The sequence below is a fragment of the Alexandromys fortis genome, unplaced genomic scaffold (genome assembly GCF_014885135.2).
Source record: "Alexandromys fortis isolate MF-2015 unplaced genomic scaffold, M_Fortis_MF-2015_v1.1 scaffold_115, whole genome shotgun sequence".
NCBI lineage: Eukaryota > Metazoa > Chordata > Mammalia > Rodentia > Cricetidae > Alexandromys > Alexandromys fortis.
In genome coordinates, this window is record NW_026067989.1 from 4058308 (window position 1) to 4075205 (window position 16898).

The following is a 16898-nucleotide window of genomic DNA, read 5'->3' on the forward strand; positions in this document are numbered from 1 at the left end:
TTAAAAAAAAAAAAAAAAAAAAAAAGGAAAGAAAGAAAATAAAGCAGGGGCGGTGATGGAGCATGCCTTTAATCCAAGCACTCTCTACACAGAGAAACCCTGTCTCAAAAAAACAAAAACAAACAAACAAACAAACAAAAACCAAACAAAAAAGAAAGGAGGGGGGGGCAGAGGCTGGTGGATCTGTGTGAGTTCGAGGCCTGCCTGGTGTACAGGTCTACAAGAGTTCCAGCACAGGCTCCAAAGCTACAGTGAAACCCTGTCGCGAAAAGAAAGGAAAGGAAAGGAAAGGAAAAAGGAAAGAAAGAAAGAAAGAAAGAAAGGAAGGAAGGAAGGAAGGAAGGAAGGAAGGAAGGAAAGAGGGCATACACTTAATATACTTAGTCTGTAATGTCACTTGAATGCAAAATTTTTGTGTGACAGGAGAAAGGTGATCGATCATCAACCCGGTGAAGGTAGCTCAGGGACTCCTAGCTGTAAATATACTTTCTCCCCACCCCCTCTGTGTGTGTGTGTGTGTGTGTGTGTGTGTGTGTGTGTGTGTGTTGTTGGGGCTATTATGTGCTAGTGTTTTGTTGAGGATTTTTGCATCAATAGTCCCATGAGATTCTCATCTGTAACTTTTTTTTCTTGCTAGGATTTGTCTGGATTTGGTGTTAAGATACTGGCTTTATATAACATAGTAGGAAATGTTGGAAAGGGTTGATGAATAATAGGTGGTGTGAATTCTTTTTGCATGCTTGGTAGGATTCACCGCTGTTGGCCTGGGGCTTTCTTGCTGGTCAGTTTTGAATTACTGATTAGTTTCTTCAGTTATTATTGGTTTGCTTTGATCATCTCTTCCCGAATGGTTTTGGTACTTATGTTCCTAGTAATGTTTATCTGTGCTAGCTTATTTGTTGATATGTTTATTTGTAGTATTTTAATAATTATTTTTGGTTTCTAAAGTTGGCAGTAGAGTAAGTTTTTGTGTCTCATTCTAGTAATTTTAGTCTTTTTCTTGCTCAAGTTAAATAAAGGACTGTCAGTTTCATTGATCCTTTTGAAGGATTAGCTTTTAGTTTAACTGACTTTTTTCCTGTTCTCTGATTATTTTCTACTCTAGTTTTGCATTCTTTTTATGTTAGACTTGATTTATCCCTTTTCATGGGGTCTTGAAATGGAGAAAGTTTATTGAGATACTTTTTTTTATTGTGATTATGATTAAGGTGTAGTCTAGCTATGCAAGCAAAACTAACCTCAAACTCAGGATCATGTTGTTTCAGCTGGCTGAGTGCTGGAATACAGATGTTGGCCACCTTGACTGGTTTGATTTGAGATCTTTTTTTTAAAGGTATGCTTTTATGTTTATGTTTGCCAACATCTAGGTATGTGCACCATGTGTATGCTTGGAGCTCACGGAGCTAGAAGATCTTTTTCTTTTTCTCTTTCTTCCTCTTCCTTCTCTTCCTTTTCCTCTTCTTTTTGGTTTTTCTAGAGAGTTTCTCTGTGTAACCTCGGCTGTCCTGGAAATCATCCTGTAGACCAGGCTGGCCTCAAACTCAGATCCACCTGTCTCTGCCTGCCTCCCAAATACTGGGATTAAAGGTGTGCACCACCACCACCCTGCTAGAGGATGTTCTTTTATTAACATTTTTTTTGATCCTGTTTTGTGGACTGGTGAGATGACTCAGTGGGTAAAGGTATATGTTTTCAAGCCCAGCAACCTGAGTTTGAGCTCTGTAACTCACACGATGGAGAGGATTCTAGTAGGTTTTCTGATCTCTACATAGCATTAGTGGTGGCATGTGCATGTTTCTTACCTCCACATACAAAAAGCAAATAAAATATAGCTAAAAAATTAAAAGTATTGGGAGTATTTGCTGCTCTTGAAGAAGACCTATGTTCATATCCCAGTACCTACCTTTGGTAGCTCACAAGTGCCTGCAACTCCAGTTCCATGGGATCCAATGTCTTCTTTTGGCCTCCAAGGATACCTGTATGCATGTGGTGGGCATGTAAACAAGCAGGCACACATACATACATACACAGTGTAGCTACTGCAGCTTTCTCTCATTGGTTGTTTGCCTGATTTCTTTTCTCTGTTAACTTCTACTCTTTGTGTTTGAATCTCAACTCTGTTTCTTATAGATAAGATATATTTTGGTCCACTGACTTTTTCTGTTGTATCTATGCTGTAATTACCAGTATATTTGGATTTGTGTTTGCTGTTTGACTTTTTATTTCCTATGCTTCATATAGTTTTTCTTCCTGTGTTCTTTTTTTTTTTAAAAAAAATATTTATTTATTATATATGCAATATTCTGTCTGTGTATATCCCTGCAGGCCAGGAGAGGGCACCAGACCTCATTACAGATGGTTGTGAGCCACCATGTGGTTGCTGGGAATTGAACTCAGGACCTTTGGAAGAGCAGGCAATGCTCTTAACCGCTGAGCCATCTCTCCAGCCCATCTTCCTGTGTTTTTTTTTTTTTTTTTTGGTTTTTCGAGACAGGGTTTCTCTGTGGCTTTGGAGCCTGTCCTGGAACTAGCTCTGTAGACCAGGCTGGTCTCGAACTCACAGAGATCCGCCTGCCTCTGCCTCCCTAGTGCTGTCTTCCTGTGTTCTTTACTTTCTTTTACACTGAGTGATTATTATCTTCTTTGCTTTTTAAAAATTATTTTTCTGAAGTCATCACTGTAGAGTTTGAATTATCTTACATCACTTTAGTCTGAAGAAGATTCATATTTCTTGGAAGTCAAGTCTGCTATCTACAAATTCTGTTTCTCTTCACAGAGAAGTCTTTATTTCACCTTCACTTTAAAATTTTATTATTATGTGTGCATAGTATATTATGGTGGCTGTATGCCATGGTGTTATATGGAGGTCAGAGGACAATTTTTCAGAGTTGGTTCTTTGTCCGTATTTCTGGGGCTTTTGAGGATCAAATTCAGATGGCCAGGATTGGTCAACAAGGTGCTTTTACTTCATGAGCCATCTCACTGTCCTAAATGCTTTAAAATTATATTTATTTTATTTATTTGGAGGCCATGGGTGCATGCCATGGTGTGCATGTGAAGGTCAGGTCTTTCTGCAGTGTGGCTTGGCATCAAGAGCCTTTATCCTCTGAGCCACCTTGCTGGCCTAGTTCCTAGATAGAATTTTCCTTGGTTAGCATTTAGTATTTATATGCCATCCTTCTGACTCCCTGAGAAGTAAGAAGTTGCTCTTACTGCGGTTCTCTTGAGAGTTACTAAGCATTTACTATGTATTTATTTAAATATTTTAGATTTATTATTTTATATCTTCTCCCCTTCCCAGAGTTTCTCTGTAGCTTTGGAGCCTGTCTTGGAACTAGCTCTTGTAGATCAGGCTGGCCTTGAACTCACAGAGATCTGCCTGCCTCTGTCTTTCAAGTACTGGGATTAAAGGTGTGTGCCACCACTGCCCAGATTTATTATTTTATCTGTATGAGTGTTTTACCTGTATGCGTGAGTGCGGCGTTTGCATCTTTTGGAGTTTAGAAGAGAGCATCATATTCACAGGGACTGGGATTACAGATGATTGTGAGTGCCATGTGGGTGCTGGGAATCAACCTTGGGTCCCTTGCAAGAGCACTGAGTACTCTTAATCGCTGAGCCAATTCTCCAGCCTGCCTTTTACCATATAATTTTTTTCTTTTTGTATATTTCAGCATTTTTACTGTGATGTTATCTGTAGTTTAGAGTTCATAGAGCTTCTAGGTATAGTTTTTAAATTTGGAATAATTTCAGTATTCTTTGAATATGTTTTTTCTGCTCCATCTTCTTTTTCTTTTCCTACTGTTACTAAAAAAAATGTACCATATGTACATTCTTTTGCATCCATTTTCATGGGTTTTCTTGGTAAAGTCACTGTTTGTCCTTAGAACAATTTCCAAAGACTTGGGATATATACATATTTTTATTGTTTGTTTGTGTCTCTCTATGTAGCCCTGGCTCTCCTGGAACTCTGATTGAGCCCCTATCCCTCACCCTCAGTTACAATACACACTGAGTCTTTCTTTCGTGCCCTTCCCTTCCTCTGAGCAAACACTTTTCTGAATTGGTCTTGTCGTCATTCCCTTGCTTTTCTCTGTGCCTTCAAGTACTGTCATTATAAAAGTTTAATTGAGAACCTTTGAGAATACAACTCTACTTTTTGAAGGATTTAACAGTGTAGTTGGGTGGAAGTGACAAATTAATCCTAAAACTGGTGGTACTACAAGAATATAAGCAAAATTCTAAGAAATTGTAGGGAGAAAACAGTTCCTTTCTTGGGTGATATGTTACATGTACTGTGAAGCAAGTGTCTTGATTTGTGTCTAGCTGAAGTTACTAAGATTTTAAGAAGTGAGCATTGGTAGAGAGGAAGAAGGCATTCAGAAAGGGTAGCGAGATGACATTACTTTCTTGGGACTTCTGTTTTGTTTTGTTTTTAGGTTTTCTTTTGAGACAGGGTCTTACTCTATAAATCTATAACTTACTGTATAATGGAATTTATTGCATAGCCCATTAGCCTTAAACTCAGGACATTCTTCCTTCTCAGCCTCCTGAGTGCTGAGTACAGGTGTTAGGTACTATATCTGGTTTATAGGAACTTTTGAGAAATGAGTAGGCTACATAATATTGTTGTGGGGCAGGCTTATTGTTTAGCTATTTGGTATAGAAAGCACTAGGAAAGTAAGCAAGGTTAGACAAAGATGCTTTTGTGTTTTCCTGATTAAACTCTGGACTGGAAATGAGATTGTGTACTGGTGAGGCAGTCGTTGGAAGGTAGATGTGACTTTCTAGGTATGATTGTACTAGCATGGTGTGCTAATGACATGGAAGGGAATGGAAAAGCGTTTTATGTGAAATTGACAGAACTTGATGTGAATGATGAGAGATGTCACTAAGATGACTCTCCCCACCCATGTGGATACCTCAGTAATCTCACATAATTAACTTGAGTTAGAAGCCATTCACATTTAATGGGTTAATTTGGTTCTGTTTGTACTTGAAGTATTTTATTTCCAGTTCTGAAATTAAATTGGTTCATATTGAACTTAGTACTTGTCTTGTTTAGATTTTAACAATCAAATTATCATTTCTTCATAGCCAAAAGAATGCAATGGTGTAAAGATTCCAATTGACACCAGTAAACCTAATCCAAATGATGTGGAGTTTGATAATCTGTATTTGGATATGAATGGAATCATCCATCCCTGTACTCATCCTGAAGACAAGTATGTAGTCCCTTTTTGCCATTGATAACACAGGTCATAGAAGTACTATATAGTCTATTACATTGTCTGCTTATAATTATAGACCAGCACCAAAAAATGAAGATGAAATGATGGTTGCAATTTTTGAGTACATTGACAGACTTTTCAATATTGTAAGACCAAGAAGACTTCTCTACATGGCAATAGATGGAGTGGTAAGTGCTAAAATACTTTAAAAGTCTCTTTCTGTTCTTTTAGCTTTCTGAATATTGCAATGAAAATCAGCTGACTAGTGAAAGATATTGACTGTTAATTTTAGAAAGAAAAGCCTGATACTTCAGTAATTCATTGATATTTTCTTTTAGTGCTTATTTTGTGTCATTTACTGTGCCTTATTGGTGATTGCCCTTTTCAAGTGACATAGGCCCTGAGTGAATTTCATTACTTACCAGTACTAGGTGACACATACAGAGGAGTTGAGAAGAGGCAGTTTGGATTTACTGTGGTGATAGAAAGAGAGGGTGGAAAATAATGTATAGATGTGCTTGTGAACATTTTGAATAGCATTATGTAAACATGAGTTATACATTTTTAGGCACCACGTGCCAAAATGAACCAACAGCGTTCAAGGAGGTTTAGAGCATCAAAGGAAGGAATGGAAGCAGCAATTGAGAAGCAGCGAGTCAGAGAAGAAATACTTGCAAAAGGTAGGGAGAGTGTACCTTTAATTTGGACTTTTCCCCTTTCTTCTGCAGTTCCCAAAGCTTTAAAATTCTTTGTGGGTACCTAGGTTTAATCTAAGTCTCACAGAAGAGGGAAGTGGGAAAGGGATACTGAGACCTGGTTCTTATCCAACCCAGTGTGTGTGGTGTGATGTCTGGTTAGTTTTATCAGGTTTATTTTTTGATGTGTGCTACCCATAGCAATATAATAGACAGGAAAACCATGATTTTATTTGATGATAAATTGGATTTTACAGCTGGAGAAAAAGATGTCATGGACTGCATTTATAAATCTTACTATGGGGGCTGGAGAGATGGCTCAGCGGTTAAGAGCATTGCCTGCTCTTCCAAAGGTCCTGAGTTCAATTTCCAGCAACCACATGGTGGCTCACAACCATCTGTAATGAGGTCTGGTGCCCTCTTCTGGCCTGCAGGCATACACACAGACAAAATATTGTATACATAATAAATAAATATTTAAAAAAGAAAAAGTATTAAAAAAATAAATCTTACTATGCTATATTAATTTATTTGGAAGTGTGTAAGTATATAGTTATTTTAGACATGGCTTTAATTAAGACTCTTAAAGTTTGTTTATGATAGAATATCTTAATGATTTATTAATATCTATTGTCAAAGTTAAAACCATTATCCAGTGCTTATGTTCTTTTGTTACAGAGGAAGTACTTCATGATTTTCATTCTACTGGTGTTCTAGCACCTTTTGTATGTTTGACAGTCTTCTTAAAGACGTGGTTCTCAACCTGTAGGTTATAATTAATACCATTGAGAGTCAAACGGCCCTTTTACAGGAGTTGCATATTAGATCTCCTGTATATCAGATAATTACATTATGATTCATGACAATAGCAATATGAAAATAATATTGTGGTTGGGGATCACCACATCATGAGGAACTGTTTTAAATGGTTGCAGCATTAGGGAGGTTGAGGACCACTGTGTTACAGTTTTATTTAAATTGAAGGGGGGAAATGCTGTTTTCTTAGGGGGGGTTATTTTTTCTTACATGATAACATGTTTCTTTTATATTTGAATGTTTTTGTTACTGTTCACTTTTGGTGATTAGTTTATTTCACTTTTTATGGGGAAAACAAAAACATTGTCTCTTTTGTCTAGGTGGCTTTCTTCCTCCAGAAGAAGTAAAAGAAAGATTTGACAGCAACTGTATTACACCAGTAAGTAGTCTCAGGTTTTGCTAGCTGCTGCTAACTCTTAAATGGTAGGTTAATTTCTTTCTTTCTTTCTATCATTTTAGGGAACTGAGTTCATGGACAATCTTGCTAAATGCCTTCGCTATTACATAGCTGATCGTTTAAATAATGACCCTGGGTGGAAAAATTTGACAGTAAGTTTCACACTTTAGTACTTCAAAAAGATTAGAGTGACCATTTGAGTCTGTCCTTTGATATGACTGATATTATTTATGATTTTCTCCCTTAAAATGCTAGTTGACTGTCAGAAAAAAGAGAAACTTTCCAGGTTATTGGAAATGGGATGCCTTTCATGGCTAGGTTTTATATAGCTGAATTTTCTCTTAATGCCAATTTCTTTCTCTTACCTCATGTGAAGCTATAAAATGGAATTCATAAATCTTAAAAATACATGTATAATAATGTAGTTTTTAACTAGAAAGTAGATATTAGATAACAGATTAAAGTTGTGGGACTGCATTTACAAATGGATAAATGAAGCTTGAGTGAACTATTCTGTAATTGTGGCTTAAGGTGTGTTTCCTTTTAATTAGACTTCGTAAACTCTACCTTTTATTGATTGCTCTTGGGTTTGATACTTTATCCTTGATAGTAAGTAGTCAGAGTCTGTGAATTGATTGGTAGTACTAATGGGCATCTGACCCTAGTCCTGTTATTCTTTTCCACTCTATGTGGTTAGTGTCTCAGTGGTGTACTGTCAGTGTTTAGCACACATCTTCAGAGTTTTTCCACGTAGTAACACCACATTAACAAAATCATCTGTTTTTCCTTAAAGCAGTCAGTCTTCCTCTTGTTCTGGTAGAAACTGGGAAGATGAACTAAACATATTCAACTTTTTTTAATAGGTTATATTATCTGATGCTAGTGCACCTGGTGAAGGAGAACACAAAATCATGGATTACATTAGAAGACAAAGAGGTAAAATTCAAAAGTGTTTGATTGTATATTTGTTCTAATAAATATAACTCAGGCTGGGGATATAACTTAATGGTAAAAGATTTACCTGCACATGGGGTACTTTGGGTTTTATTCCCAGCACTGCCTATAAACAAACAAAAGGGCTGTTAACTAGAAAATACTTGGCAAGTTGTGGTACTTCTTTTGTAGATGATATGTTTCTATAAATATGTCTCTTTTTTTTTTTTAGCCCAGCCTAACCATGACCCAAATACGCATCATTGTTTGTGTGGAGCTGATGGTATGTTTCTTCTTGAGGATTTTCTGTTCTTGGGTTAAGCCAGAATATGTTGTTGTATTGTTGTGTTGTGGATATTTCAGGGTTGGTTGATAGTTCCCAGATGTCTTGCCTAAGTTTAGAAGGAATCTCTGTTGATTTGCTGTTGTACTGTGGTCACCTGTCAGGAATTTTGTTCTATGTTTTCTTTAAACTTTATAAAGCATGTCACTGACTTTACGATGGGTAGTTTCCCACATGTAATCTGAGTTGGGGTTTGTTGTAGATTCATGTCTGAATGGCTTTGTAGACAGAACTACTACTAGGATTACTTTTTGATTTTTGCTTCCTATGCTCTGTTTCGTTGGGCTTTTTCTTTTCTTTTCTTTTATTTTTTTTTTTTTTTTTTTTGTTTTTTTTTTGTTTTGTTTTTCGAGACAGGGTTTCTCTGTGGTTTTGGAGCCTGTCCTGGAACTAGCTCTGTAGACCAGGCTGGTCTCGAACTCACAGAGAACCGCCTGCCTCTGCCTCCCGAGTGCTGGGATTAAAGGCGTGCGCCACCACCGCCCTGCTCGTGGGGCTTTTTCTTGTGTCATCGTTTAATAGTACTTTGATTACGGTAAAGGATTCTTCCAAAGTGCCATTCATTTGTTTTATTTCTTATTGATTGATAGCTGATCTTATTATGCTTGGTCTTGCTACACATGAACCTAACTTCACCATAATCAGAGAAGAATTCAAGCCAAACAAACCCAAACCATGTGCCCTTTGTAATCAGTTTGGACATGAGGTCAAGGATTGTGAAGGTTTGCCAAGAGAAAAGAAGGGAAAGGTAAGAACTTTAAGATGGACAGTACTGCATTTAAAAAGTATGTTATCATGGGAAAATTAACGCTGTCACGAAGTATGTCATTTAACTATTTAAGTGTATAGTTAAGCACCAAGTCTATTCAAACTGCTTCATAAAAGTATTTCACAGAAATGTAGCTTATAAAATAATATAAGGTGAACCTGTACTCACAAGCTTACGCATACTCATATTTTCTACTTTATGTGTTTCTAATGTAATTTGTGTTTCTGTGAAGGTAAGTTCTCATAGATGATGATGCCCATTGAATGTGAATTATGTATGGAAGATATTTTAGATGATTAGTATTTTTTAAGGGAACTACACCTCAAATACATTAGATATTCTGTTTTCTATTTATTTGAGCTTACTTGGTTGGATGAAGTTCAATCTACATGTGTTGCTATTTTAAGAACTTTGTTCTTGGAGAAAAAGTGAAAAATAAATAAATATACTATATGGTTTTGTAGTGCAGATAGAATAAATGAAGTATACATGTGTCTGAGAAGGGACCAGAGGAGTATACAACAAAATACTAATATTGGTTGGACATAGGTGATGAAAGACAAATATGTCTTTCATACTGACCTATAAGTTAAAAATGTTTTTTTATTTTTCTTTAGAAGGTTTTATTTTAAGGTGTGTGTGTGTGTGTGTGTGTGTGTGTGTGTGTGTGTGTGTGTGTTACTCTGGATCTGGAGTCATAGGTTGTTGTGCGCTTCCTGATGTGGGTGCTGTGAACTGAACTTGGGTCCACGGAAAGACTATTCATCTGTATCTGTCTCCCCAAAAGTAAAATATGCACTGCTGGACCTTCATACCAAATACTTACTTACTTATGGTCTAGATGTGTTTATTTTTAAAATTGGTGGTCTTTTCAAATTTAGTACTTAACTATTAAATGGGATCTTACATTAGAAAAACCCTAAAATTTGTGTGACTAGAAAAAAAATTTCAGGGTTTAGTCTGGGCATAATCTCCACTGTCTTTCTTACAGCATGATGAACTTGCAGATAGTCTTCCTTGTGCAGAAGGGGAGTTTATCTTCCTTCGGCTGAATGTTCTTCGAGAGGTATGTTTCAGTGATTATTGGAACTGGCATTCCTCAAACATGTTCTTTTCATTGCTTTGATGTCAACATTCTCTTTTGGTTGTAGTATCTGGAAAGAGAGCTCACCATGGCCAGCTTACCATTCCCATTTGATGTGGAGAGGAGCATTGATGACTGGGTGTTCATGTGCTTCTTTGTGGGCAATGATTTCCTTCCTCACTTGCCGTCACTAGAGATTAGGTATGTGTATCTGTGGGGTGTTCCAATGACTGTCTCAGCCTTCTTGACTTTACAGAGCCCACTGGTCCTAATGAATAATGTTTGTCTCCTGGTGGCAGGGAAGGTGCTATTGATCGTTTGGTTAACATATACAAAAACGTGGTACACAAAACTGGGGTAAGTTTATTCTTGAGTAATTTAAAAACAGAAGTATTTGGTTTTCTAGGCAGATCATTTTACATGTATTTTATCACTTCCAGGGTTACCTTACAGAAAGTGGCTATGTCAATCTACAAAGAGTACAGATGATCATGTTAGCAGTTGGTGAAGTGGAAGATAGCATTTTTAAAAAGAGAAAAGATGATGAGGTAAATACATTGCAATAGCTAAAATTACTACTGTCTCTCATAGGCTGTGATAGACTTTTTACCTGTCTGTGTGTAATACCACTGTAATGTGTTGTCACATAATCCCAAGCTTGGTACTTGATTATTTTATAAAGGCTGCGATGCTTGCTGTGTGTAACTGTGTATTGTACATTGTTTGAGTTGTATTGCAGTTTTTCTATTCCTAATCTTATTTAGGATATAAATCTTAAACTAGCTAAAACATGGCTACCACATTTTACAGAAACCGTTTATACTCTAGAAAACTGGGTAAGGACTAGGAGTTTGTATTCTAGGAGTCCAAGTATAGGATCTGAGTTGGATAGCGTCAGCTAGAACAGAGTGATGGAAGAATGTAGGTTTTGTGGAGGGTGGTAGCTCCCTCCACAAATTAAAACATAGAGGAAGGAACTAAAGTTAAAAAAAAAAAAAAGGCACTTGGACCATGTAAGACTGACAAGTGCTTTTAGAGAAGTCCCGATTTCTATCCTAGGCAGTTTGGTGTTTGTTGAATCCATTCACTGAGATAGCAAATACTGTGAGTATAGGAGATTGGGGTGAGAGACCAGATACAAATTGAAGTTCATTTTGGATATGAGTATGAGGGGACTACAGGATGTCTGACATGGGGATGGGGAAAATCTTGAAAACAATTTTAGAACCTTGGTTGATGGGAGGAGGTACTTGAAGCCATGGTGGAATGTGAAATTCTGTGGGAGCTTGTGTAGAATGAAAGTGCCCTACGAGAGCTTGGGAAACATTTACCATTAATAAGAGGTAAAAGGAGATCCCTAAATAGAAGAAAAGCTGTAGGTTAGAGTGACTTAGTCATACTACCTAGCCCTTGGCCAGGGGTACAAAGCCTAAGGAAGCAGGTGGGCTGGAATGGCAGCAATCTACAGTCAGAATGTTTGGAGATTGATATGCAGGGGTAGCAAAGGAGACCAGAATGGGGAAATGAGATGATAGTAGCTTCTTCTTTTTTAAAATCTATTTATTATGTATACAGTATTCTTGGTATTCTGTCTGCACATATGCCTGCAAGCCAGAAGAGGGCACCAGATCTCATTACAGATGGTTGTGAGCCACCATGTGGTTGCGGGGAACTGAACCCAGAACCTTCAGAAGGGCTAGCAGTGATGTTAACCACTGAGCCATCTCTCCAGCCCAGATAGTAGCTTCTTAAAGAGAAAAATTCTTTTGTAAGCTAATTTTGTAAAAAACAAAAACAAACAAAAAAACCCACATGGCTTTATTGAGCAAATAGCAAATAATAATTATATATTTTTTAAACTTTGTATATCACAATTCTGTTCTAGTTTTAGGACTTTGAATCTCTCTTATGTAATGAAGAGTTGACTAAGCGACTAAATAAGCATTCTTTCCAATTGCCTTGATATTGAGTTGTTTTCTTCCAGTATCTACTGGAACAGCTGTTTTGGAGTGTGTGTGTGTGTGTTTGACTATATCTTCAACACTTAACAGTTTTTTTACTTTATTACTATTTATACTTAACAAAAAATAGTATATGCTTTGTTACAGCTTGGTATAAAAAAATCCTTGCAAGAGCAGTCTTTTTATGTGACTTTAGCAGATGCTATCACATTAATATTGATGATAAGTTAGCATTGAAGCAGAAAGGGTTTGATTTCTGCCTTAGTGTTTCAGACTTAATATGATTTCTGGCTGACCTAGTAAGAAGATATTTTAAGCCTTGGTGTCCATTTTGTCATATTGTTTTCCCCCTTGCCTGGAAACAGGGGAAACATCAGAATTTCAGTTTGAAACTTCTAGAAAGTATGTTTGTGGTTTTTGACACATTCATAAAAGTATTCATAGCACATAAAAGTTAAAGACCAATAAGGTTCACACCAGCAGTATGTTCTTCTGTTTATGTGTTACTACCAACCCTCTAAGTCAGATATTTATCAGATAGCAGAATGGAAGGCTTCAGAAAAGGATGCATTATGAGCTTTGGAATTCTTACTATGAGCCTAGCTATGTGCCAGTGTTTTGATTGCCAATGATAAGGCAGCAGAAAACCAAAGTAAAACACTAAAGTAAAACTAGACAAAAATTTCTGCCTTCTGGAAGCTTGCATTCTTTAGTGGAAGATGAACAACAAATATAGTCACCAACTCCACCATGTAATGTGGTAGTTTTAAATGCCATTAAGATTTAAAAACAAACAAACAAAAAACAACAGCAGTTGAAACAGTATGTGGGAAAGTGGTAATGGCACTAGAAATCACAGTGAGGCCGTGCTGAGAGATGAGTGTGAATAAAGACATGAATAATGTGGAGAAGTATGCTATGTAGATATTTAATGAAAACACTTAAAACCCAGAGAATAGCTGTGCCAAAGCTCTGGACAGGAGCTGCTATACAGAACAACAAGAAGCAAGTATTATGTGGCATGAGCAGAGGCAAGAAGGTAAGAGTATTAGTGTAGAGTTCCAAAAAGTGATGGGGGCCAGATCTAGTGCCCCATAGGCCATCTTAAGGACTTTACTATGCTTCAGTGGAGGGTTCTGGATAGAAAACTGACAAGATCTGACTTTCCACCTACCTTGTTTTGATTAACTATTGAGGGCAGAGGGATTCTGAACAAGTTTTGAAAGTAGTGCCAATGGGACTGGCTGATGGGCTAAATGCAGGTTGTAAAAGAGAAATGAGGTGTCAGGAATGACCCCAGGGTACTTCCAAGCAGTTAGAAAGTGTTTGGAGCAGCTCCCCTAGGAAAGATTAGGGTGCAGGAAAGTCTTAGAGTTTTAGGTGAGTATTCCATTTTGGACATGTTTAGTTCAAAGTACGCAGATGGAGATTTTGAAGGAGCAGAAGTCCTGTTTAGTAGTATATAGATCGTGTTTAAAGCCAAGAGCTTGTGCTCATTCCCATGGGAAGAGAGAAGTGAAGAGGTCCAAGTACTGGGCTCAAGGCAACAATAACATTGTGTAAAGGCAGGAGCAAGGATAGGGGAAAGCCAGGTGAAGAATGTGACTGGAAGAAGTTCTGAAGAGTGACAGATTTCACAGTCTGCAGATGATCTAGATAGAAGCTGCTTTGGGAGAGAGGAAGAAAGCTTTATTAGAGAAATCAGTAAGGGAACCAGCTAGATAGCTCAGTGGGTGAAAGTACTTGCTTCCAAGCCTGCATTTGGTTTCTGAAACCCACATGGTAAGAGAGGACAGACTCCTGTAAGTTCTCACATGTGTGCCCGTGCTCGCTCATGTGCGTGTGCACACACACACACACACCCCTCTCATACATCTCTCTTTCTCTGATGTAAATTAATAAAATAATCGAGAGCTAGGGATATAGCTGAATACATAGAGTACTTACCTCACATGGAAGAAACCCTAGGTTAGATTTCCAGAACCACAGATAGAAATCCAAGTGGAAGAAATCAATAGTTTCCATACCATTGGAGGTTTCAGGTATGCTTTATTAAACCTCTCTCCTGAGCCGGTGTGGTGGTGTATATCTTTAATTCTAGCAGAGGCAGGTGGTTCTGTGAATTCCAGGACAGCCAAGGCTACACAAGGCTAAACTGTCTTGAAAAACAAGACTCCACGCCTTTAATCCCAGCATTCGGGAGGCAGAGGCAGGCGGATCTCTGTGAGTTCGTGAGTTCGAGGCCAGCCTGGTCTACAAGAGCTAGTTCCAGGACAGGAACCAAAAACTACGGAGAAACCCTGTCTCGAAAATTCAAAAAAAAGAAAAAGAAAAAGAAAAAAGAAAAACAAGACTCCTCTCCTGAGAGAAAACACCAATTTCAAATCTCATTAAAGTTTTGCATTGCGCTTGGGAGAATGCACTTAGGGTAACCACCAGCAGTATATCTGCTGGCTTCTGTTTCAGTCCCAACAGAAACCGTGACCATTCTGTTTTACTTTGTTGGGTGTGAGTGTGCAAAGCTGTGGAATGAACCGTTTGTTAATGAGCAATATCAGCCCTAAATCTTAGAGAGCTGAAAACATGACTGCCCTTTGAGAACAGAGAGAAAGAATCCTTATTCATAAACTTGGCCCAGAATAAATAGTAAATCTGAATTCTCTTTTTTCCTGTTGATAGCTTTTTGGAAGCTAGGGGTTAGTGTTTGTGGAATTCCACTTCTTTCTTGCTTGCCATTTGTGCTGGACTTAGGAGTGGTTAGCAGCCTTTAGTAATGTAACCAAATGTTTTCATTCAGCTATCTCGTAGAGGTTTTAAATGGTAATTATATTTAACAAGATAAGATTCATTGTTTTTGTATTTGTATTTTCTCCATATTGAAAAGCTTATTCCATCTAGGTAAAGCTACGGTCTTTGTCATAGTTCTTCCATTTTCCTGCAGTGTATTTTTAAGATCTGAAAACTTCAAGAACAGTTTACTTTTATCTAAATTCAGTCTTTCTGCATATCTAGAGTTCTGATAGACAGGGCTTTGTATATATATAGTGTGAGTCCTAGTTTAGTTAGGTTCCCATATTATTGATATTTTCCTTTAAAACTTAAATGGTCTTTCGAATCACTCCTGCTAATGTTTAACTCTGACATTTTTGTGTAATTATTTGACAGAATATGTGGATTTTATACTTTTAGGACAGTTTTAGAAGACGACAGAAAGAAAAAAGAAAGAGGATGAAGGTGAGTTTTAATTAATTGCATGGGATTGGTCATAGTTTAACTTTTTTTGAGGATGATAAATAATCCTTAGTCAAGACCATCCACCCCCAGTCCGCTGTCTTGTGTGTATGTGTGTGTGTGCGCGCATGCATGCATGCATGTGCACATGGGCATGTTGAGGTAGGGAATATATGTATCTGTCTAGCCTGAGTTGGTCTTGAGCTCTCAATCCTCCTGCCTTAGTCTCTCAAGTGCAAAGGATTATTGGTATGTGCCATTGTACACAGTCATTTTTAAAGAAGTCCCTTTTGAGTTTTAGTGTCAGGAGTTCTACATGATGGACAAGAAGTGGGCAGCAAGTAGCCTTTTTCTATTAGAATTGTTTGTAACAGTTAGGTAGTTTTTGTAATAAGAATAGTTGGCCCTTTGTATCTTCTTGGAAGCTACTGTACACATTTTCTCTTCCTTCATCTTTGTCAGATTCTAATCCTCTTAGAATGTGACCCTCTGAATTTTGTTTCTCTCTTTGAAATCTCCTCAGACTCCTTTGTCCCTTCAAAATTCACTTCTATTTTGGTTTTGGTCTAATTCTGCCGATCTAGAACCACCCCCTCCCCCATGTTCTAAATTCACCTATTGTGCTGTTGAGGGGTTCCTTCATTTGTACTTCTAATTACATTCCTGCTTTTGTTACTCCCTTCCATTATACACATGGCCTTCTTTGTTGGTTTTGCTCCTAGTATGGATCAGTCCTTTCTTTTAACTATGCTGCTTATTGTCTGACTGTGATAGATTCTGTCTGTTATTGCATAATGCTTTATAGTCACCTCACCTTATTTTTCTTACCAGATGGATTTTCTGACTTGTTGCCTTTACTATGTTTTATAAGAATTGAGCAATATCTGAAACTGAAAGGGAGAAATGTTAAGTTGCTTACCATTGCATTTGGATTCACGAGCACTGTCTTAGTTAGGGTTATCATTGATATGATGAAACACCATGACCTAAAACAACTAGGAGAGGGTTTATTTCTCTCAGAGTTCCACATAAACAGTTCATCATCAAAAGCACTTATGAGGACTATTCCATTATCTTCTTTGTTTCCTGTCACTAATTGTTTTGTAATTTAATTTTACTTCTGTTTTATGTTAGAGAGATCAACCAGCTTTTACTCCTGGTGGAATATTAACACCTCATGCCTTGGGTTCAAGAAATTCCCCAGGTTGTCAAGTAGCCAGTAATCCAAGACACGCGGCCTATGAAATGAGGATGCATAGTAACTCAGTAAGTGACTTGCTTCTTTGTGGTGTTGCATGGAGAATGTTCAATTCCTTTTAAAATTGTGTGTGGATTTTATTATTTTGTCTAAGGTTTTGTTTGACAGGGTTTTCCCAACATTGTCTCAGAATATTTTTAACTTTATTAAATCTGTCTTTATCAAGATGAAAATTACTAA

General features: G+C 37.4%; 1 protein-coding gene across 2 annotated transcripts in view; it reads left to right on the top strand.

Annotated features, from left to right (window-relative positions):
• Xrn2 (5'-3' exoribonuclease 2) overlaps positions 1 to 16898 on the top strand; it is a 72970-nt gene that overhangs the window by 8631 nt on the left and 47441 nt on the right. The window contains exons 2-15 of one of the 2 annotated variants that reach the window (XM_050159527.1): positions 5098 to 5225; positions 5308 to 5419; positions 5800 to 5911; positions 7063 to 7121; positions 7202 to 7291; positions 8003 to 8075; positions 8305 to 8355; positions 9006 to 9163; positions 10176 to 10250; positions 10336 to 10469; positions 10568 to 10625; positions 10709 to 10816; positions 15419 to 15463; positions 16595 to 16726. In XM_050159527.1, coding sequence (XP_050015484.1) covers positions 5098 to 5225; positions 5308 to 5419; positions 5800 to 5911; positions 7063 to 7121; positions 7202 to 7291; positions 8003 to 8075; positions 8305 to 8355; positions 9006 to 9163; positions 10176 to 10250; positions 10336 to 10469; positions 10568 to 10625; positions 10709 to 10816; positions 15419 to 15463; positions 16595 to 16726 — 1335 coding nt within the window. Of the gene's footprint in view, positions 1 to 5097; positions 5226 to 5307; positions 5420 to 5799; positions 5912 to 7062; positions 7122 to 7201; positions 7292 to 8002; positions 8076 to 8304; positions 8356 to 9005; positions 9164 to 10175; positions 10251 to 10335; positions 10470 to 10567; positions 10626 to 10708; positions 10817 to 15418; positions 15464 to 16594; positions 16727 to 16898 lie in introns of those variants that run through there. The other variant, XM_050159528.1, reaches the window with a different exon arrangement.